Raw genomic sequence first — 23,636 nt, forward strand, 5'->3', positions numbered from 1 at the left:
CTTAAATACTCAACAGCCACCAAAATACTCAACAGCCACCAGTGTCTGTTGAATGGAAAGTTCCGTTTTGAGTAATATGGAAATTCTGCACGTTCAGTGACATCCTCCTTCGGATTCTTTGAAGCCAACAGCAACAACTTTCAACAATGTATGTTGAAAATATGATGACATTTGAAGCAAGCAAGATTGTTTAAATCATCTTCTTGGGGGAGATTAGTTTTCAGGGAGTTTAGTTTGTTTATACCATGTTTTCCAGCAAACTACGTCCATTTTGTTCAGTAATGAGAGCGATTATGAGAGTTTAAGCCTACAAAATCCCTCTGTGAATTCAGTCTATAGTCTTACAGAAAGATGGACTCCATTTGCTACTGACCTCCAGTTAGAGCATGAGACTCATTCACCACTACCTTTTGAACCCAAATCCAGCTGCTTTTTCATCCAAACTGTAGCCCACTCATCAGGGCACTAACATCTCAATTTGGAGACAGAGATGCTTGGGAGGCTGTGTCAAAACCCTTGATAAAGTAGATGACATTCCTCTGCTCTCTCCTCATCCACAGATCTGGTCTTGTGATAAATATTTGGCAATCAGTTTAGTCAAGCATGGTAAATTTAGCAAATCCATGGCAAATCTTAATGCTGGCTATTTCCACTCATCATCTTCCCCTTCATGTGCCCAGATAGGACTTTAGAAAGGATTTGCTTCATGATTTCCCCAGGGGCTGAAGTGAGTCAGAGCAGCTGGTGATCTCCCAGATTACTTTTATTCAGAACAGTCACTACATTTGGGTTTTTCTTGGTCATTTTTCCAGTCTCCAAAACCTTTCCAACTTGATAGCGAACGGCCTCGTAACAACATCAGACGGGTCTTTCAGCACAATTGAATGATACCCACCTGTCCCTGTGGTCTCTGGATGGGTTCAGATTGCTCAGGAGATCCCTGACTGAGAGTAAGGATTATACAGGGAATCGAATCAAAACTTCAGAGGACTTGGATTAGTTGCATTTAGTTGTGCAAGAGTCAAATGCACCACTTTGAGTTCAATACCATATGACTGAGGTAGGCACCACAGGTTTTGTTTAGTGATGGATGCTAAGTGGTCATCAAGCCAAAATTTCAATAATCATCTACAAAAGAGCAGTTGCAACATGTGATGGTTCACTTCAGGTCTCTTTAAGAGATCTAAGGCTTTACATACAAGAGTAGGTCTTGAGTTTGATCCTCCAGTATTGCAGCAAAGAATGGCCTTGTAGAGGAAGAAGGAAACGTGTTTCTGAGGCACAGGAAATGTTCCTTCCAGGTGAGGATGCTCCAGGAGGGAGCAGCAGCGTGCACTCTCTTGGTAACTCTGGAGCTCCAGTCCTGTAAGAACTGTTCCATTCTCTTGTCGTTATGTAGTTTGAACATGGTATATACTTTTCCCTGAGTTCCACATCAGCATTGTATAAGAATCAACAGGAATTTGGAGAACAGCATTAGCGTGGCTTAGCCCCGTTTTTTGGAGTAAAACCTCAAGGCAAGCTTGCTTAAAACAATGATTCCTATAGTTTTTGCTCTGTTACATTTTAGCAATACCCACAGATAGAGAAATAATACAGAAAAGTGATTTCTAATTCTTTGTAAACCTCATCTCTGTTAATTCAGCCAGTGTTTTATGGAGAGAAAGCAGAGAGGTGAAACTGCCAGCCTGCTCCTGCAAAAACGATTTGTGTTTTTAATCACCTGTTAGTTTGTGTCCTACACATTAAGGATAAATTATTAAATTGAGGAAATCTAGACAGGAAAATGAACCCCAAAGCAATTATAACACCTGAAAATGTATCAAGTGCAGTGATATTTTTCACCTTATGAAAATAAATGATCATTAACCATTGTCAAGCACTTGAAGTTTTCTACCATACGGGAACTTCATTCTCCCCTCAATTTCTTAGCTGATGTAGTGACAAGCTGCAGAGAGATGACAGATTTAGCTAAGGATTTGGAGTCTGAACACCTGTGCAATGTCATGCATTTAAAAATGGAACGTGACAGCAAAACACACCAACCTTCTAATGTCCAAGTGGAAACCACAGGGATTTTTCCTTCCAACTTTTATCCAGAAAAATGGCTTTCAGTCATCACCATCCAAGTACAAATACAAAGCAAAAGCTGCTTTGTGGAGGTCCAACATAAACAGGAACAAATCAGAGTGGTAGGCACAGGTCCACTAAAAATATTCAGTAAGCACCACTTCTTTCTTCTGTGTTCAGATGGCCTGCATCTTTGAGGGGAGCAGATTATTAATGTTCAGTAGCAACTTCTCCAGGAAGCACTTGCCGGCAGGTTAGAAGAGGACTGTCAACTAAAGCTACTTAGCATACCTTGGCTTGTGTGTGACTCACTCAACTCTCCAACAAAGCTATCAAAAAACAATCAAAACATGGGTTGTGGGGTTGTGGTTTTTTTGTTTGACATAATCTTCTTTATGGGAGACAAACAACATAAACGAAGGGCAGAGGATAAAACAGTCTTGTTTGATTACTGGGCTAGATGTACATGTTGTGCTCTCTGAAGGAGCCTAAGTCATTGACAATATGTGAAGGGATTGTCACTACTTCCCATCTCCTTTAAAGTATCCTTGAAATGTTAATCAAAACTAAAGCACATCATTTATTTACCTTTTTTTTTTTAGAGGCAGCTGGGTTTCCCAGTCTGTTGGAGACTCTAAGCCTGCTGCAGTCCCTTTCAGCTGCCAGCACCCTCTCCTCTCCTCTCCTCTCCTCTCCTCTCCTCTCCTCTCCTCTCCTCTCCTCTCCTCTCCTCTCCTCTCCTCTCCTCTCCTCTCCTCTCCTCTCCTCTCCTCTCCTCTCCTCTCCTCTCCTCTCCTCTCCTCTCCTCTCCTCTCCTCTCCTCTCCTCTCCTCCCCTCCCCTCCCCTCCCCTCCCCTCCCCTCCCCTCCCCTCTCCTCTCCTCTCCGCACAATTGCTAATGGGCAGCACCACGGGCTGCCAATTAACCCAGTTCTTCCCTGTTTTTCTCATTTCAGAGTACTGACCTTCCATTACATGCTCTTTCTTCAGCAAAACCTTTGTTTTCAAAGGTCAAATGGTTTTTCTTCATATTGGGTGCAATGATTTTGAGAGGAGGTTTTTGGCCTCTTTTTCTATTTCAGTCCTATTAACTATGTTAAAAAGGACTTTGATTTAGCATTTTGGGACAAGAGTTTTATGTGCCCCCGTGATGGGGAATTAAGGAAGGTCCACATTTAGCTCTTCTGTGATCTCATTTATGTATGGGAAAGACAGAAATCTACTTTAAACTCAGATAAGAATTAGCATTTTGGATGATAAAAGCTATCACACACGGATGGATTGCTTCTTACAATCAATGAAATAAATTAGACTCCCTGTTTAGGAGCATCTGGCACCCTTAGAACCTAGTTCATATAATGATATCTCTGCTTATTAAAAAGAATTATGTAACAATATGGTTGATTTATTTCAAGATGATTGGCTTAGCAACTTAATTGGACTATGCAGTACACCATACTAATGTAATTAGCTGATTCATTTGTGGATGACTGGAAGCACTGTGCATCACGCTCGGCTTCTCTAAAGGTGTGCAGCCCTTTGTTTGCAGGCAAGGAGCTGAACCTTTCCAACTTGCACACAAACCATCTTTGCACCTACAGCACCAAGCTGATGTTCAGGCATTGGGGCTCATTCAAAGCCCACAGTAGCCAGCAAGAAGTTTCCTTTGAATCCAAAGAGCACTTGATGACTTTTTTGCAGACAAATCAATCTTCCTGGAGAAACAGCGAGACAAAAACAGCCCTTGAAGTGTAAAGCTCATCTTTCCCCCACTGCAGTCTCTCCTTTCCTTTGGGCTGAAACTCCAACTCCCAAATACTAGTAACATTACAGAACAGTAATATGCCGTACCCAAGGTTTTTTATTCATCCTGGTGCAAAGCTGTGTTTCCTCTGCTTCCAGGATGACTACTTCTACATGAAAAACACACTCTCCCAACACCATTTGACTGCTTTACGAGGTCACCACCTCTCAGCTCAGCCAGAGCAGGAATATTTGTATTGTTATTACTGGTGAACCTCTTATTAAACACAAAAGTAAAGGAGTTCTTTACTCAAATACATTCAAGTTGCTTAATTTACAAACAGTATTTTCAGAATAGCATTTGAGAGCAGTACAAATAGTTTGGAGAAGAGTCTGGAGAAGAGGAGATTTACACATTAGTCTGGAGGAGAGGAGACTGAGAGATGATCTTAATAACATTTACAAATATCTAAAGGGTGGGTGTCAGGAGGTTGGCACATCCCTTTTTTCTATAGTAGCTAGCAACAGGACAAGGGGTGATGGGATGAAGCTGGAACACTAAAAGTTCCACTTAAACATAAGAAAAAACTGTTTCACTGTGAGGGTGAGGGAGCCCTGGCACAGGCTGCCCAGAGGGGTTGTGGAGTCTCCTTCCTTGGAGGTCTTCAAGACTTGTCTGGACATGTTCCTGTGTGACCTGATCTAGGTGACCCTGCTTCTGCAGGGGGGTTGGACTAGATGGTCTCTAAAGGTCCCTTCCAACCCCTACCATTCTATGACTCTACAAACAACTTTCTCCACTTTCTATCAGCTCTAAATGCAGCTGCTTGTGTCAGCCAAGAGACTGCTGTCTTGGGGGCAAATTCCACTTAAGTGGAGTTAATCACATCAGCATAAGTTGTTTCTATTCTCTAGTTTCAATTTAAATAAAATTAGAGGTTTGGATGTTGATTTCTCTTGTGTTGTTAACTTCAGATGCTCTGAGTCTCAGATGATTCCTTTTTTCCTTTCTATAACTGAACACCAAACTCCCCACTCCTCTCCTACCCTGCTAACAGGACAAAAGCCAAAATGAAAATCAGAGTAAGGACTTGACTTAAAACATAAAAGAAGAAATAGGGCTGAAATTCTGTACTTATCACACCCTGTTGTACCTAGACACTGCTGCACATCTGCTGTGTGAGATAATGCACTGTTTAGAGACTGCGGTACGAACAGAGAAAATTGGAAATGAGTTTCAAGTCTTAACGCTACATTTCTTCACTACTGGGAGCAAGTGAGGCTGTGTTTTTCACTCATTTTGTAGGTTGGGCAATTCGATTCCCTCTGTTTGCTTGCTCTGTAAATAATATAAGAACGAAAGAAATCAGAGAGCAAATGGTTCTCTAAGAAATATTCCGTGCAGCACAGCTCAGGAGGCGTTTTTATACATTCCCAGACTGTCTACCAAGGTTTAATTGTAATATTAGCCACAGCAAAGAATAAGAGATGCTTGGTTGAAGCCATGGGTGGAGCAATAAAAACCACATGTGTCTTGTTCATTCATTTATCATGTAATGGAATCATTGAATCATTACAGTTGGAAAAGACCTTTAAGGTCGTGGAGTCCAACCACTCACCTCAAACAGCCAGGCCCATCACTAAACTAAACCATGTCCCTCAGCACCTCATCTCTGTGTCTTTTGAATATCTCCAGGGATGGTGATGCCACCACCTCCCTGGGCAGCCCCTTCCAATGCTTAATAACCCTCTCAGTGAAAAAGTTCTTCCTCATGTCCAATCTAAACCTCCCCTGGCACAACTTGAGCCCATTTCCTCGTGTTCTATCATTGATTACTGGAGGGAAGAGACTGACCCTCACCTCACTACAACTCCCTCACAGGTAGTTGCAGAGTGATCCCGTCTCCCCTCATCCTCCTCTTCTCCATGCTAAACATCCCCAGCTCCCTCAGCTGCTCCTCATCAGACTTGTGCTCCAGACCCTTCCCCAGCTCCATTGCCCATCTCTAGACACACTCCAGCCCCTCAGTGCTCTTCTTGTAGTGAGAGGCCCAGAACTGGACACAGTATTTGAAGTGCAACCTCCTCAGCACCAAGTACAGAGGAACAATCACCTCCTTGGCCCTGCTGGCCATCCTGTTTCTGTTACAGGCCAGGATGCCACTGGCCTTCTTGGCCCCCTGGGCACACTGTTGGCTCATGTTCAGCTGCTGTTGATAAACACTCCCAGGTTGATTATATAAATAATCAAAAGCAAAGGCACTGGTTTGCCACTCTTGGCCTGCAGCAGAGTATATTCTTTCAGGACTACCTGATGTTGTAATTGGCTTTTGTCAAGATCACACGTGTCAGTTGTTTGCATGAGACCTGCCTGGAGCTCTCAGCAGAATTTAAATCTGCAACCAAAGAGCTTTCCAGTCACTTCTTACTGGAACTTGTGGATGGCAGCATGGCTCTGACTTCTGGTAGGGAAAGTTTTCCTCATGCAGGCATGGAAAAATGCACGATTTTTAGTACAAAAAATTACCCAGTTATAGTAAATTTAGCTTTGGACTGAAAATACAGGAGATGGAGCATGAGGAAATACAGGAGATGTACAACATCTAATGTACAACATCTTACTTTATCTGACCTTTTAGTACTTGCATTCTTCCAGATCAAATGCTTTCTCTCAGTTTGTGTGCATGCCCAAATGCCTGTTCACCACTAGTGGAAAAGGGGGTTTCCATGACAAGTCAGGACATAGAAGAGGAGACTGACCATTTTTACTGCAAAGCCTGGTAATAGTGATGTGCTCCCAGCATACAGTTCCTGGCAGGATGGCACCAAGGAGGAATACAACGAGCAGGGAAGCCGTTGGCATGTGGCTGACCCCCTGTTCCTGAATGCAGACCCGAGTGGGAGCAGCTCTCCTACCTTGAGAAGAGCAGTGGTGGGAGAGCATCAGAATCTGGTGACAAGGCCAGGAAAGCAGGATCCCAAACCATAGAGAGGAGCAAACCAGCAGTGCAGCAACAGCTCCTCCTCACTCCAATCTATGTGACGTTTATCCTGTGTAGTGACCATGAAGACAAGAGGAGAAAAAGCAGTGAGTGAAGCATACTGTTGGCACCCCAGAGAGTATTGAGCTGCAATGAAGTGCACATCAAAATTGTTTAGACATTTCGATCCATATTCAGCTATCAGAATTTTGGCTGAAATTCAGCTGGGCCCTAAGCAAAGTCGAACACAGGCCACATACATCTTATCTACACTAATGAGGTGTTGCCTTTTGCTGACTGGAAGGAGATCTGCCAAGATTTTATTTTCTGGAGCATGATTTTGGAAAATATCAACTCTCTGTTGGGTGAAGTAATGTATTGAAGCTTCTGATTCTCTGAATGTAGGTGATAGCAATCCTTGTTTCTCACTGCTAGTCCATCCATCCTGCTCTCCTCCCCACGTGGCTTGTGGATGGAGGAAGCTCCTACACCTCAAACAGGAGCTGAAAGGTTCTCTGCTTCAACCCCAGATGAGAGGAACAGGGAAAGCAGATTTACTTACAAATACCTGAACCGAAATCCATAGCACACTAATGCTGTTCTCTGTCTAATTTGATGATCGTGCCTGATTCAGTTTGTACGGGTTGATGATTCAGGCCTGACACAGGGAACTAGCAAAGGGCTGTGCTCCCTTCATCCTTATCCCTGCAGCACTGCAGGCAGGCAGAAGAGCCCTTCCTCAGTTGCTTCATCACAAGCAACTGGCACTTTCACAGATACCAGAAGGTATAATGTTATTTGATGTGGCAGTTTATTGGGCTGATCATGAAGACTCAGAGACTTATAAAATCACAGTTTATTACCGATCAGGTCATGCACATACATATTTATAGACTTCAGAAAACCTTTGCAATTGATCACGTAGGGCAGCACATTCCATTTTAATACAAGGCATTATTTGTTTTCCCTGTAGAACCACCTTTTTGTATCCACAGGAGGCAGTTTAAAACATTTACAGCAGAGTTCCTTTTTCATCTGTCATATGCTTATTACCAGCCTTGGTCTAGGCAGTTACATTTACATTTGTTTCCTTCTTTGATCTCCACAATCTATATGAAAACACACATTAGGAACAAAAAAGGAGTGGGTGGCTTTTAAGCCTGACTTTCCTTACACATCACTAAGTCTTGTGCCTTCTGCTTATCAGCTCACTTCTCATATCTCTTGCTTTAAAATCCTATTCTTCCTAATGCCAGTCCATTTAGGTTTTGAGATTACTCGTGCCACTTGTTAACATTCAGACCCAAACCCATTCATAAATTGTGGTTAAGTTTCTTATACAGACTCAGAATTTGGCTATTTGACGAAAAAGGCCTGGTTTTATATTAAACCTCTTCAGATAGTGCATGAATAAAGCAGTTACTCCTAAATCTCATTTGCAATTATGGAATCTTCTGAACTGGGTTGTTCTGCTTTTTAAGAAGTAGTGAGTACTGATTGCTGCAGAGTGGTTGTTTTCAGAGTAAGTCTTAAAACTAGCAAAATCCATTTTGGAAGCAAATTCAGTATCTGCCAGGGAGTTCAAGACTATGGTCAACCAAAAAAGAAAAATCCTCAAAGAAATTTGAGCTCCCAAGGTGCAAAAGGAACACTTTGGTTTTGTTACTATGCGTGGTCCAGTCCAGGAGCAAGGAAGAGAGTCAAAGGTGTCCTTAGCAGAGGAATGTGGATAATGTAGACAGTATCTAAACTTTGGGGGAAAAAAATATTCTGCTGTGAGTGAAGACAAACAAGCCAACAGAGCTGAGATTTCTCATTGGATGCTGATCTAAACTGACCCCGTAATCAGGCCTTCGGAGGCTTGAGGCCAAAGGTTTGGGATCCAGCTGGCGATTACAGCACATGTATCCACTGGTATTTGCATTCCAATTTGCATCTTTCTCACCAACAGAGGGGAGAGCTTTTCAGGTTATGCTTTTATACATCCTTTCCTCTCAAACACCTTTGGTATGCATCCAAAGAGAATCCTTCCTGCTGCCTTGTTTCTAGGCCGGTGCATTTTCCTGGGTATAGCTTCAGACGTGTGTGCCTTGAAAGCACTCTGCCATTCCCTCCTAGCCTGTGGTGATTGATCTGCCTTTAGTGCCTGTTTCACCAACTGCAAGCGCCCTGCCAGGACACTTCTTTCATACAACCTGAAAGCGTTCTTCTTTATATGTGCCAATTGAAATACATCAAATGCGTCGTGGGATGAGACCGAATTAATACTCGGGGTTATGTGCATAGTAATTCACGGTAAAAGACTGAAAGATGTAAAGATGTGTTGAATGTGTTTCCTTTTTGTTTGATCCAGATCCAGCATGTGTGGAGCAAATAGGTTTGAAGTTATATTTTTGTATGCAGATGACAGCAACTTGGATTAACTCCTATTGTGCTTGAATGTAACATTTTCATCTGATGCCAGCTCTTCTTGTTTCACATCCTCTTTCTGTTATTACACTACACATACAACGATCCAAGATATTAACTATCTCTGTAAGTTACTGGAAAGGAACAAGCCAGACACGTGTTGTGACATTCCAGCAGTCAAACTGAGTGTCAAATTCATCTCTTCTCCCATTTCTAAATGCAACCCACAGATTTATCGTACCAGGACAGATGACTAACCAACTTCTAATTTCATTTTGCAATTAATATTTCATGTGCTTAGCACTGGTCATGAATGGAACTAATTGTCATTTGTATATCTGTTTTAAAAATTATTCCAAAATGCTGAGCTTTTATGTTAATAAATAGCTAAAATGAAAAGGAAAGTGTTTCTGGTTTGGAAGGCTTTTAATTTAGAGGAGATTTGACCAGCTGATCTCAGCTCTACAAAGCGCAAACAAATTTCAGGCTGAAAGGAATTCCGGTTTTCCTCTTCTCGGGATGTAAAATATGGCTGAATAAATTAAAAGGGATTAAAATTGGTTTTCAATAGAACCTTACAGTATGAAGTCACTGCTACTATACCATTGTGCAGCACACAATGGCTGCAGGCGTGGCTGGCTGCTGCTAGGCAGAGGCTAATATTGTTTCACCTTAAAACTTAATAATAAAGCAGCTTCAATCAATGATTTTCTCTTCTTTAAAAGAGTAATTCATTTAGGAAAGCAGCATGTGTGCATGTGTGTAGGCAGCAGTAAAATATCTCCCAAGTGCCCCAGTGTGCTACCTCATGCTAAGTGGTTTCAAAAGGAAAAAGACTTTAATTTAATTTAGACAAGTGCCGTGGTTTTCCAAGCAGAGTGCCGGGAGGAGAGACGCTGTGAGCCTCCACGCCTCTGCTGCCCCGGCAGGCCTCAGGACAGGCTGCTCCCTGGCCAGCTCCAGCTTCCACACATGCTGTGTGCTGGGGAGCAAGACAAACCTCAGCCCTGCCTTCATCCCAAATCATAGCACCATTTCAGTTGGAAAAGAACTTTTAAGATTGTCAGTCAAACCATTACCCTCACAGTGCCAAGCCCATCACTCAACTCTTGTCCCTCAGCGCCTCCTCTGTGCATCTTTTGAATATCTCCAGGGAATGTGACCCCATCATCTCTGTGAGCAGCCCCTTCCAAGGCTTAACAACCTCCTTGGTAAAAAAGTTTTTCCTAATCTCCAATCTAAACCTCCCCTGGCACAACCTGAACCCATTTCCTCTTGTCCAATTGTTCATTACTAGAGAGAAGAAACTGACCTCCACCTTAGTATAACCTCCTCTGAGGTAGTTGCAGAGTGATCCTGTCTCCCCTCATCCTCCTCCAGGCTAAACATCCGCAGCTCCCTCAGCTGCTCCTCATCAGACCTGTGCTCCAGACCCTTCACCAGCTTTGCTGCCTGTCTCAGGACATGCTCCAGCCCCTCAGTGTCCTTGTAGTGAGGGGCCCAGAAGTGGACACAGTATTCAAGGTGCAGCCTCATCATCACCAAGTACAGCGTGACAATCACCTCCTTGGGCCTGCTGGCTACACTGATACGAGCCAGGCTGCCATTGGACTTCTTGCCCACCTGGGCACACTGCTGGCTCATATTCAGGCACTGTGAACCAACACCCCCAGGCCCTTTCCTGCTGGACAGCTTTCCAGCCACGCATCCCCAAGCCTTTAGCATTGACTGGGGTTATTGTGGCCCAAGTAAAGGATTCAGCATTTGGCCCTGTTAAACCTCATACAACTGGCCTCAGCCCATCCATCCGAATTGGTGCAATGGAGCCATCTCTGCTGAGAGAGGCTCTGCTGGAGGGGGGCAGCCCTAGGCAGCCAACAAGCAGCATCTCTGCTGAGTTGTACTCCACCCTTGTCCTCTGTACCCACAGAAATCCAGCGTGCTCTTGTCATTTGATTCCCAGGTGTTTCTGTCACAAAGCTTGTAAGCAGAAGTTTTTTCCTTTAGGGACGTGCCAAGAACATACAGGGCAGCTCCCAGGGTTTGCAGTAGCTTTGGTCTGTCTGTCTGTCCCGCTCCAGGGCACGCTGACAGAAGCATGCATAGGCAGCAGGCTCTCCAGGAAGGAACAGCATGCTTGAAGCAAACAACGAAATGTGTTTTCTGGAAGAAAGCTCTGAACTTCAGATTCCTAGTTATTCCCTGCATCCCAGCCTTAGCTGATGGAGTCTTGGATACTTGGATACATTCCCTCCGTAACCCAACAGAGAGTTATGTACCCTGTGACACGATGCACTCGATGGTGAAAGCCGAGATAAAAGCTCAGTAACTTGGAATTTGTTTCAGCTCTCTCTCCCCTCCCTGCTGTTGTCTCCCATTAAAGGCAGCAGAGTTTGCAAACACATGGTATTTTCCGAGAAAGGGCTCTTTATCTCTCTCACATCAGTGACAGGTTGTTAGGAAATGCAGCCTGCAGTGAAGCAACACAAAAATCTTCTGCCTTATTTAAATAATGGTGTTCACTGCCTATTAAAATGTATCTTCTTGCTTTAAAATAGGATTAATTAACATGTACAAGAGTGCAATTCAGTTACATTTTCTGCTTCAGCCCAGTGCCTACTCTTCATAACTCATTCCCAGAAGTAATATTCAGGGCAGCAGAGGCATTCTCAGTTCTGCCATTAAAAACTCAAATGACTATAAAACCTGTTATTTTCAAAAACTTGGCTCAAGTATCGCCATTGTTGGATTTTTTTTTGTAACATATTACTTTGGTCATTACTGTTTTGCAAGATAATTGTATCAGTGATCTAACTTTTGACAAGATCCAAAGTGGCTGAAAATAGTTTGCTGCAGCACCTTTGTCTTTTAAAGGCCATTTGGGGCTTGTTATTTTAATCCTCGTGCAGCCTGATTTATCACTTCAAACATCTGTCAGCTGTGCTTTGTCTTGAAATTGATAGTGATAGTGTTACTGATTTTTCAACAGCAGCTGTTAGAAGTTCATTAGTTTGACTCTCAAAGGGAGTAGATAACTCTAATATTTTCCTTTGTTAATCATCTCCTACTCATTGTAATAATACAGAGCTCGGAATCGGCTCCAAATGCACGGCTTCTCTGTTTCCAACTTGTCAGAAGCATCCTTTTATTCATTTAATCTGGCTCGATTATTAAAACTCTCTTCATAATGCAGTAAAAAATTGAATAACGGCACGTGAGTAGGAAGAGAGAAAAGATCGGCCTTTGCCGTGTGGCACTTGGCGCAGAGGGAGGTCACTCGGGGTCTCAGAGCCCGCATCCAAACATGAATCAGCTCTGAAGGGGAGATTAAGGGCTGCTCCTTAATTGATTTTTAATATCAAATGTACAAGGCATGCAAACCCTGCATGGCAACTTCAGTCAAACCAGCTTCATTTCAAACACATGCAGCAGTTTGCTGTTCACGCGTTTTCCCTACCGCATAAAATACTCCTGAACGGTTAACTGTGGTTCTTAAAACATTTCCCTCCCCCCCCTCCAAAAAATCCTTGCAGGCCTGCCTCTAGCTCGGTGCCACAGTGAGTTTTGCTCAGAGCTTGTGTGAGCAGCTGTGAGCACTCCTATCAGTGCTACAGCCGGTGCGACCAGCAGCGCTCACCGACAGATAATTACAGTTGGAAATTAGGATTTTAATGAACTGATCTCAGCAAATGTAAAGCGAAATCTCTCAGGCATTAAAGAAATAAGCAGGAGGGGAAATTATTAACTCTAAAGTTCAACAGATGGGTGGTCAGCAGGTGCTGTCTTGGAAAGGAGTTGAGTGTTCCCATTGCAGCTGACGGTAAGGGGAGGCGTATTCAGCTTTTGGTCCCGCAAGCGGCTGCTGCTACTGTTCTTTGGGACATGCTTTAGTGGGACTTGGCAGTGCATAAACCCAAATTAATGCTTGGACCTGCTGATCTTAAAGTTCTTTTTCCAACCTAAATGATTCTGTGGTTCTGTGAGCAGAGTCTGCAAGTGGCAGGGTAACTGCAGCGGAGATTGAAAACATCTGGGACATCTCACAAGCTTTCCAGGTGAATAAGGAAGCCTTTTAAAAATCATCAAATGCCAGATCTTCATCATGAAAGCACAAGTCTCAGTCCCACAGGACACTACATGTGCCCACAGCACTAGTGAAGCTCAGTGCAGAATAGATTGCAAGAGGGCAGCCTGACTTTCATGGAAATGTACACAATAACGCAGAAGGCACCTGAAAATCAGCTCCTTTATATACCTTACCAGAGCATATTCTTCAAGATGGACAAGTACCTTGATCTGGTTTGCATTAGGCACCATGGTCATGACAGCTCTCAGGAGAGGGCTGTGGAGGGAGCTGCAGAAACAAGCAGCTAGAGGCACCTGCTTGAAGACCCCTGCCAAAAGAAATGTTCCCTCACCGTAGCTTTGACATGCGTTTGATGGCCAGAAGACACTAAAGAGGAACCCACACGCTCAGCTCAGGTTTCATCTTCTCCCTTCCAGTGATCAGGGCTAGAAACTGTTCTTGAAATAAATGGCACATTGATTTTTGAAATCAGGGTTTCAGCTTTCAGCCATCTACCTTGGGAAGTCCTTCAGAAGTCTCACCTAGCTAGATTATTCCATCAGCATGTCATAGACTCGATGTCATTTGACTTGCTGAAGGATCTTTTAACATAGGTCAAGACACTGTGTAGCCAGTCAGGTGGATCACTGACCCACTCCACCACAGCATTCCCTTGTCTCTCCCTCTATTACAAACCAAAGCTTCTTCTCAAATATTTAATGTACTTTTTTTTTTATATAGATATAAAAGCTGAGCTTTCTGTATCTGTCATAACTGAATTAGGTTCTTTTATACAAGGCTTTTGTTCAGATCATCCCCAGAATGCTTTCCATTTATATTACATCTCCACCCTTCATGGAGAGCTTCATGTACAGCAAAGAGAAAAACCACTTAGTAATACCAGACAGAATTCTGAGTCGTTCCTCTACAAGCACACAAATAAGATAACTAGTTTTTATCTAAAGATCTCTATTTTAGATTTAGGGGGGAAAAAACCAAACAAGTACAAAGAGGTGAAGTCTTCAAGAACAGAACTGGTTTGCCGTTTCTGGCAAGGAGCGTTTCTCAGAACAAATTTTCTGTTCTCTCAGCAAAAAGGTAGATCAATTCAATTCATGGATATAATTTACAAGCTATCTATGCTCTAAGTAATTTGTCCAGTTGAGGCTGAGGGAAGACTTCATATAACCTCAAAGCACTCATCAGGGAAAGTCGGTGAATACATTCCACCAGTTCATTTGCAGAAGAAAAGGAACATCTTTGCAGGGTTTATCTTTAATTCTCACTCTATTTTTTTTTCCTTCTGCTTCTGCTGCTTCTTCCTCTCAAGTTTGTGTCTCTATCCTGAAGTGCTGTTTTAGGAAAATACTATTTTGCTTTCTCACACAAACTTGAGAATTTTGAAGGGATTTTTTTCCCCCCTGTAAAATATGATGCTGAGTTTGAAGTATCTGTTCAAAAATATCCAATGGAATCATATCCTGAATTGGAACTTCTCCCAGCATACCCCTTCACTTCAGATTAGTATTTCTGTCTGTGGCCCATGTGGATATGAGCATCACATATTCCTCATTAAAGTAAAGATTTCTACCTGTTACCTTCCCTCGCTTTTAGATGGATACAGATGTAGACAGAGATCTTCCCCTCTCAGTTCTTTGGAGGAAAAATGGCAAAGTGCTTTTCAGAGCTTCATTAGCTTCCCACACACCCACCAGGATAGCAGAAGAGGAACTTGCCATGTTACAGGATGGAAAAATAGTGCTGAGTCACACATTGACTTTCATGTTTCCAGTTTCTGTTTCCTGATGTACCTTCTGTGACAGTCTGAAAGTCCTGAAAGGCAAAAGGGAGAGAAAGCTTCAGGCTTACCCTTATGGTGGTGTCTCTGTCAGGTATTTGTTTACTTGTGTTTAGCAGTATTAGTTGACCTTCATAATTAATGCACTGATACATAGTTTGAGTCTGCCATTCCTCCTTTTCTCTCTGTCTCTTTCCCATTGTGCTGCTCAGATGCTTTCCCAGGGGTGCTGAGGTGCTGTGGCTTTGGAGGAATCCCAGTCTTTAGTCCCTGAGAGCAGGATGCAGTGCAGCTACACTCTCTGCCCCCTACAGCATACCTCTGCAAGGGGGGCATTGCTTTGTAGGATTCATTTACAAGCAGAAAATTTAATAGGCTGCAAGGTTTGCTCATGAAGAGTTTTTTTCTTCCTGCTGAAGCAGCTTATTGTTGTAGTTTTAACTACAGGAGACAGGACAAAATTGTTAAAGCAATCCAATTATATTAGCTATTGAACAAGGGATTTCTGTGCACCTTTCCCGACTAAAAGAAGGCAGAAGCAGCTGTATGAGCCTTTAAAACTTTCCAAATTGCAACCTCCTTAACATGACTGGGGGATTTGCAAAAGTCTGGATCCTCTGCCACCATCCAGCTAGGGATAAGTGCTTCTGACAATCCACTCCCCGCTCTCCAGCTCCTCCCCCATAAAGGATATCTCTGCTGAAATCTGCATGCTCAACTCCATAGTGCTTCTTCAGGATCTGTTTTAAAATGAGACAGAAATCAAGTAGAACTGTGAATTTCTGACTGGATTTTATCTTTGTACCAGAGTACTTCAAAGAGTCTGTCATCACCCATGGGAGAGACAAAGCCAGTCACAACAAGCCACTGGCATTTCTGTAGTTACAGTTTAGCACGGGAGGGGTTGTACGAGCACTGGAAAGTGTTTTGGGTGCCTGGAGAGCGAGGGCATCCTCAGTGACAAGGTTCAGCTTCTCTTCCCAATAATCACATTAATGTGAGTAAACAGAGATGGCAATTTCTGTGGAGTCTCTTCATTTACATGGAGAAGTGGTTAACTCCCAGCCTTTGACAAATGCCTCACAAAACTGTGGTTTCTCAGCAAACCAACCTAATGAACAGGACCTTTGGTAATGTTCAGGTGTGCTGCTCACACCTCTGCTTTCTATGCAACCTGATCTAGGTGAACCTGCTTCTGGAGGGGGGTTGGACTAGATGATCTCTAAAGGTCCCTTCCAACCCCTACCATTCTCTGATTCTTCCTGGCTGCAACCTGCAAGTACTGCTTCCAGAGCCGTGCAGGAGACAAAGACCCCACACTCACCCTCCAGTTGAGGTGGCTTTTGTCATTTCTTTTGGGTTTCAAGGTTCTGACAAAAGAAAATCCCTGCTTTCTCTGTTCCTTCCCACCAGCTCAGGGCTCGGAGGGGTTCTGTGTACCACAGAGGTTACCCAAGCTGCCCGTGGGTCAGAGCAGGCTGCCAGGCAGGCAGGGAGCATCACCAGGGGCTGGGGAGCACCATGGCAGTCCCGAGCACCCCGAGCACTGTGGGATTCCCCATAACTGCTGCCCCATAACTGCAGCAGCAGAATACGGCTTGGGAAGTAAAGGAAGCAGCCAGATAGGTGGCCATGTTTTAGCAGCCACTTCATCTTCAATATTTCCAGTCATTTTTGGTACTTTCTTGACAACTGAAATAAAATAGAGAAGTTAGTTGTATTTCCATGGAGCTCTCTTGTTATTTTCCCAGTATGAGAGCCACACACCCTGCTGCCAGGCCCTCAGGTATTCACACACGCTTTTTAACTTACAAAACCAATTTCTAATAAGTAGCTTATATCAACACCTCTATACTTAGCTAATTTAAAATACACCTTCTGACAAAAAAACCCCACAAGCTCCAGAGCACGGCAGGATGTTACATGCTGCCTGCAAAGCAGAGCACACGCTCAATTCTCACTTGCTGCAGCTACCGTTGGCTAATTCAGGTTGGCGCAGGGGCTCCTTGGCTGGGAGCTGCAGCTGATTGCAAAGTCAGGAGGAGGAGGAATCGGTGCAGATTTCACAACCTGTCTGGAAATGAAAGATTTTTGATCCAGCGCAAAGCAACTCCTTGTTTCTTGGGACAGGCTGACCTGCACAATTTTGTTTTCTCAAGGGATATCCAAAAGCTTCCCAGCAGAAGTTTTGGGAGGAGGGATCAAAAATCAGAAACTTCCAAGGGAAAACCTAAGCATGGGTTTGGGCAGTTAAAGAGCGAGGCAGCCTTAAGGATTTTTCTGCATGGCAACCTAAATTGTTAATTCACAGCTTTCATTCCTAGCAAAAGCTGCAGTGGTAAATGGAAGTTAATCCACCTTACAATTATGAAAGCACACGGGCTTACAAAAAAATAAGGCTGTGACTAGATGGAACAAGCAGAGCTCTTTCATACAGTGCTGCTGAAAGAAGGTCTTGCTAAATTCCTGAATTCCTTGAAGCATTCCTGACAGGGATCACATCTGCTGCCATAAAACCCGTCACGGCCCCTGCCTTTGGGGAAAAAAACCCCGTGTTTAATAATCAGCAAAGTTCAAGCTCAGCTTGTTGTGATGAATTATTAGAACCCATTGTCATTTTCTTGGGGGAAAAAAAAGAAAAGAAGAAGAAGGGAAAAAAAAGGCTATAATGGAACTCAATTTTATGTTTTTTCCATTTAATTGATGACGGGCTGAGTTTTTATTAATCTTTCTGGGCTACGGCGTAAGGTGCTGAAAAAGCTAATATGAGATCATTGTATCTGCTTAATGTGTGTGCTTTGCAAAATTGATAAGGCCTGTCAAGGCGTAAATTATTTAAAATTTGATGAATGTGTTGAAATCGTGGAATTCTCAAACAGACAAAGCAGAGCTATTGCTCTCCCCCTCTCCCACCCCCTTCAAACCGAGGGGCTGGTGCAGGCGCTGGCTGCTGCTGCCTTAACGCGAGCGGCACACGGCTCAGCGGGCCCTGGAAAGGGAAGCCAGGGAAGCATCCCGTGCTGCTGCAGTGCTGACACCAACACAACCCCAGGGGTGCGAGTGGCAGAGAGCAAGGAGACCACTGGAAGCCTCCCCCAGTATGAATTTTGCACTGGTGGGAGGAGGTTGCTGAGTACCACCTCCCTCCTCCCACCTCTTCCTCTCCATCACTGGGAGAAGCGCTCACAGCCGCACCGGTGAGCAGCCAAATGGTGCTTCAGAGCTGTTTATCCCAACAGACCTATTTATTTCAGCTAATTGCTGCGAGTTTTTAAATGATTCCTGGCAGGGGTGAAGCTCTAGGAATGATTGCTGGTGATTGATGAATAACCTGGATAAAATTCCCAAAGCAGCGAAGCGATTAACTCCTGCACGGGTACACCTGCTTTTATTTAGTGCCTTCCCTACAGGGGAAGAGTGGGAGCAAGGTCCAGAGGAACCCAGATTTATTTGGGCAAACAGAGAAAACATAGCATTTACTGACAACTGTGTCTCAAAAACAGTTCACAGGGAACGTGTTTTAACCTTTGCTGCTCTACCACGGCCAGGATCATTCATGGAGGAGGGAGGTTTTGAAGAGCAGTCACTGTCTTTCAGAGAAGGGCACTGAGAGAACAGGTTTGAAGCTTAAAACTCCATAAATATAATCCACAACATAGTTTGGTTTGAGCTGTTCTCGTGGCTCACGCAGCAGAAGAAAATGGCAAAGGCATGTTGTGCATTCTGCACAACTCTGTGGGTCCAAGATTATGTTCCTCACGAGAAGACATCTACAGTCTGATGGAAATTTTAGGGTAACATTTTACAGCCTCTGTAGTACGGGAAAAGATTGGGTGATTTCTTCTGTTTGGAAATTGATGGTTTGGAGGGAATGGGAAAATGCAGCTGCAGCAGAGGAGAACTACAGCAATAGCCAGCTATTTAAATGTATACACTAACTTCCCTAAGCTAGTATCTTTCCAATACCTGCTAGCAATATTTTCCACTACAGAGAAGCAGCAGAGCAAAATGGGAAGATGCTGAGGAAGTCACTTTTTCTTCCTCCCAGCGTGTGCTGGGTTCCTTTGATAGAGATTTTTTTAATTTCCCGGAAATTGCTCACCAAGGTGAATAAACATCTGAACAAAGAGCCTCAGCCCAGCCCTGCTGATGGCCAGGGAAGGAAGGCCCTTCGCAGCCTGCAGCGGGAACGAAGCGCTCCAGTGCGGTTCTGTCACTGAAAGCTTTATTCAGAAGAGGCAATAAAAAACCTCTCCTCTGCATGCTCACAGAAGAGGTTTTACATTCAAAAAAGCACAAATGTTATTCACATTTCTCAACAATGCACCCTCATTCCCTGTGCTGGGCCCTGAGCACAACCAGGCTGCTCTTTGTTAGACACCTTTTTACCCCAATGCTTGCACACAAGGAATGTGCTACCCCCAGCCTTTGAGGTCCCCTTCCCTGCAACCCGCTGAGCTGACAGCTCTGTCAGCTGCTGAATCTCGTTCCTGTAATGAAACGAGGGAAACAAGACAGCAGTAGGATGAAGCCGAGTCAAGAGTTAAGGCTGTGTGAGATTGGAGAATCCTGTAGCCTGCAAATGGTTTCAAAGACAAGGAAGAAAACATGACTCAGTTTAAGGTACAGCTGTCAGCAGCAGCTACGGTTGCTATCTAGGCCTTAAAGAGGAATATTCTCCTTATAATTCAATGTATTCATGATTCTGTGTTCCCATGTTATGAAAGCTGGTTTACTGCTGCACGGGTTTCATGTTAGGAGAACACCTTTGGTGTAACATGTAGGTAATTAAAAGTACTAGTAGTTCAGCACAACACAACTCTGCAGTTCCACCACAGTGGGTTTGAAATGACTGTGCCCCCACACCCGGCCGGTGTGATAAACCCATCTGGGTTTAACATGCATTAGTGTTTCTCACCCTTCAGCCACCCCGAGCCTCATTCCTACATATTTCTTCTTTTTATGTCACAGACTTCTGAAAAGGGGGGAAAAAAGCAGTTTGGGAAGCAATGCTCTGCTATCTCATTTGGAGTGAGAGCCCCCTGAAGAGACATCCATTGAGTATTAACCAGGAACACATGACTCAATGCCCTCTAGATCGCTTGGTAAAAGGAGAGGGGAGAAAAGCCAAAGAGCCATTGCGTGGGTGTCAGTAAACAATGCAAAAGAAAAGCAGCCCAGAAGGACAATTGCATGTGTTCCTGTGCCCTTGGCAGAGGACAGTCAGAGCTGGATGCAGACACAAAGTTAGAACCTGCTGTGAATGGCTTTGTTTCCATGTATTTCTCCTTAAAATTTCCAGCTGCAGTGCCCTTTGGCTCGGTTGCTAACAGCAATTCCAACTCTAGGTGCCCATGGTTTGGGGTGGCCGTTAGCATTTTAAGCAGCACATCCTTCAGCCATGCAAACACAGAGAAAAGTTGGTGGTGTTTCAGCACTGCCAGGCCCCTGCTCCCAGCTGGAACCTAGAAATGCTGCAGAAAAGCCTCTTTTTGTGTGTATGTGTGTGCTTTTAAAGTCCTTGAGACAGTTTTGGGGTGAAGGATGGGTGAATACATGCATCGGTTCTTGTTTCAGCTGAGCAGAGATGCTTCTCTGTGGCAGGGGAGTCACTTCCCTGGCAGTGGAGATGGCCAGCTGGCCTCAGCATCACCAGACTGATTCTCAGCTTGTGAGTGGGCTTAGCAGTGGCTGAAGGACAGTGCGGAAATGTGGCGTGGCATGGCTGAAGGACCATGCATAAAAGTGGCGCGGTTTGACCAGGGGCTCTCCATCACGGCAGAAGCGATGCTGCCTCCGCGGGCATGACTCCGACAGCTCTGTTAGTGCCGGCACAGATAAGCACCTGTCACTCTTTGCATTAGAGGCTCCCATTTTTCAAGGGTTCATAGCTCAGCTACAAAGAAACGCAGCCTAAGAGGCAGAATGTTGGCATACAGGTCTCAGGCTGACAGTGATCACTGTTATCTCCTCCCCCTTTCTAATCTGAAGATAAAAATAAGGTATTTTGGCTGAGACACACCTGAGCACAACGTTTGGATCCTCCCATAGGTTTATTTAGCTGTAGTGATGACCCTCTGTCACCATTCAAGCTGTGAACGTTGCCTTGCAACATTTGGTCTCAATGGCTGCATTACAGGTCATAGAATCATAGAATATCAGGGGTAGGAAGGGACCTGCAGAGCTCATCCAGTCCAGCCTCCTCTTAAAGCAGGAGCTCCTCGAGCAGAGGGCACAGGAATGTGTCCAGGTGGGTTTGGAAACCTCCAGAGAAGGAGCCTCCACATCCTGCCTGGGCAGCCTGTGCCAGGGCTCCCTCACCTCAACAGTGAAAGAATTTTTTCTTATGTTTAAATGGAACTTTTTGTGTTCCAGCTTCATCCCATTCCCCCTGTCCTGTTGCTAGATACTATTGAAAAAAGGGATGTCCCAACCTCCTGACACCCACCATTTAGATATTTGTAAATATTAGTGAGATCACCCCCAAGTCTCCTCCAGACTAAACAGCCCCAGTGCCCTCAGCCTTTCCTCATAAGGAAGATGCTCCAGTCCCCTGATCATCTTGGTGACCCTGTGCTGGACTCTTTCCAGAAGTTTCCTGTCTCTCTTGAGCTGAGGAGCCCAAAACTAGACACAATACTCCAGATGAGGCCTCACCAGGGCAGAGTAGAGGGGGAGAAGAACCTCCCTCAACCTGCTTGACACACTCTTCTTGATGCATCCCAAAAGAACAGTGTGGTCAACAGGTTGAGGGAGGTTCTCCTCCCCCTCTACTGAGATGATGTGTCCATTTGTCCCAGCAGGCCGCTCCCATTGAGCTTTCTGCATCTTCTGCAAGCTCGTTCAAGTAAAATAATTTTTCACGGGGCAGCAACCATTGCTCATTACAGCTCAGACCCTCGTGCTGTAAGAAGAAATCTTAGCAGCTCCCTTTGCATGCTGACATTTGTGTTTGCACAGTTTTTTATAGTTATGCCTCTCTCCTCCTGTTTTGAACCAGGTGTTTTGTGACGCCGATCGAGTCGTACAGAGCACGGATGTGCTGGACTGGGAAGACAAGGATGCTGCAGAGACGCTGGTCGACAACGTGGTCCATTCCAGGATCATCAATCCTCTGCGCCTCTTTGTGAAGCCATCCCCCGTGCTGAAACACGGCCAGGTGTCCTACTCAGACAGCATAGAGAACTTTTGGGATTGGTTGTCCAACGTGACGGAGGTTCAGGAATCTCTCGCACGAACTAAACGCAGACCCATCGTAAAAACTGGGAAATTCAAGAAGATGTTCGGATGGGGCGACTTCCACTCCAACATCAAAACTGTGAAGCTGAACCTCCTCATCACAGGGAAAATCGTCGATCACGGCAACGGGACCTTCAGTGTTTATTTCCGACACAACTCCACGGGTCTGGGAAATGTTTCTGTAAGCCTGGTGCCTCCTTCCAAGGTGGTTGAGTTCGAATCGTCTCCCCAGTCGACGCTGGAGACCAAGGAATCCAAGTCCTTCAACTGCCGGATCGAGTACGAGAAAACGGATCGCGCTAAAAAAACTGCCTTGTGCAATTTCGACCCTTCAAAGATCTGCTACCAAGAGCAGACTCAAAGCCATGTCTCCTGGTTGTGCTCCAAACCCTTCAAAGTGATCTGCATTTACATTGCTTTTTACAGTGTCGACTACAAACTGGTGCAAAAGGTCTGTCCCGATTACAATTACCATAGTGAGACTCCCTACTTGTCCTCTGGCTGACACAGGGCGTGGGTAACCCTAGACATACAGTGTCAGCCACTCATAAATATAAAGCATTTCCATTAACCTTTTGGAGAAGAAGATGTTTTCCTATCAGGTTAAAAAGTCTTTCAAAAGCGTAGCCGTGTTTGTGCCGTATCGTAAGTAACCCAGCTATTTCTGTATCATTTCCGTTCGAGACCGTCGCATCCTCATTCGTAAGGGAGCTGCCAGGCAGACGCATCACAAAAATGGAACCAAACCGTGTCTGTAATGCACATCGACCTTGAAAATCAGGTTTCTTTTAAACTCGACTCGCTGGCAGAGAGGTGTTCTGTTGCTGGAATTGGGCAGCACTTAGCAGGATCCTGTTCCTCATTGGGAACTTCAGATGCCCATACAAAGAACAAATGATGAAGCAGATTCCTGGCTGCTGGGATATGAAATACAAGTAAACAGCTCTCCCACTAACTTCATAATGAGTGTTACACACACAGAGCTCAAGGAATCAAGTCCAAATCATAAGAGAAAGTGCTCCTTCTGGGACAGAAAAAAAAAAGAGGAAGCTGCTTTTCTCTGAGTTGTAGTAGTGTGTATTCACTGAAGTGAGGAGCGAGTGGTTCTTCCTCCAGACTCCTCACCCATGGATATGCAATGATGTAATTAGACCTTGATGAGCTTTAGTTGATCAGACCCACCTGGTGTGCAGGGTTGGTGTGTGTTTCATCCTGCCCTAGCCACCATTGCTTTGGATTCTGCTGAGATGTTTCCATATACACCAGGACTAGTTTTACAGTGGCAGAGAAAACACACACCTCAGAAAAAGATAATCTCTGGTTAGGGCTG

General features: G+C 44.4%; 1 protein-coding gene across 1 annotated transcript in view; it reads left to right on the forward strand.

The window, feature by feature from the left end:
• NXPH2 (neurexophilin 2) overlaps nt 1-22,811 on the forward strand; it is a 38,058-nt gene extending 15,247 nt beyond the window's left edge. Inside the window, exon 2 of the mRNA XM_062005150.1 lies at nt 22,068-22,811. Coding sequence (XP_061861134.1) covers nt 22,068-22,811 — 744 coding nt within the window. The remainder of the gene's footprint in view (nt 1-22,067) is intronic.
• Nucleotides 22,812-23,636: the final 825 nt, after the last annotated feature.

This window comes from Colius striatus, chromosome 11, assembly GCF_028858725.1.
Source record: "Colius striatus isolate bColStr4 chromosome 11, bColStr4.1.hap1, whole genome shotgun sequence".
Taxonomy (NCBI): Eukaryota; Metazoa; Chordata; class Aves; order Coliiformes; family Coliidae; genus Colius; species Colius striatus.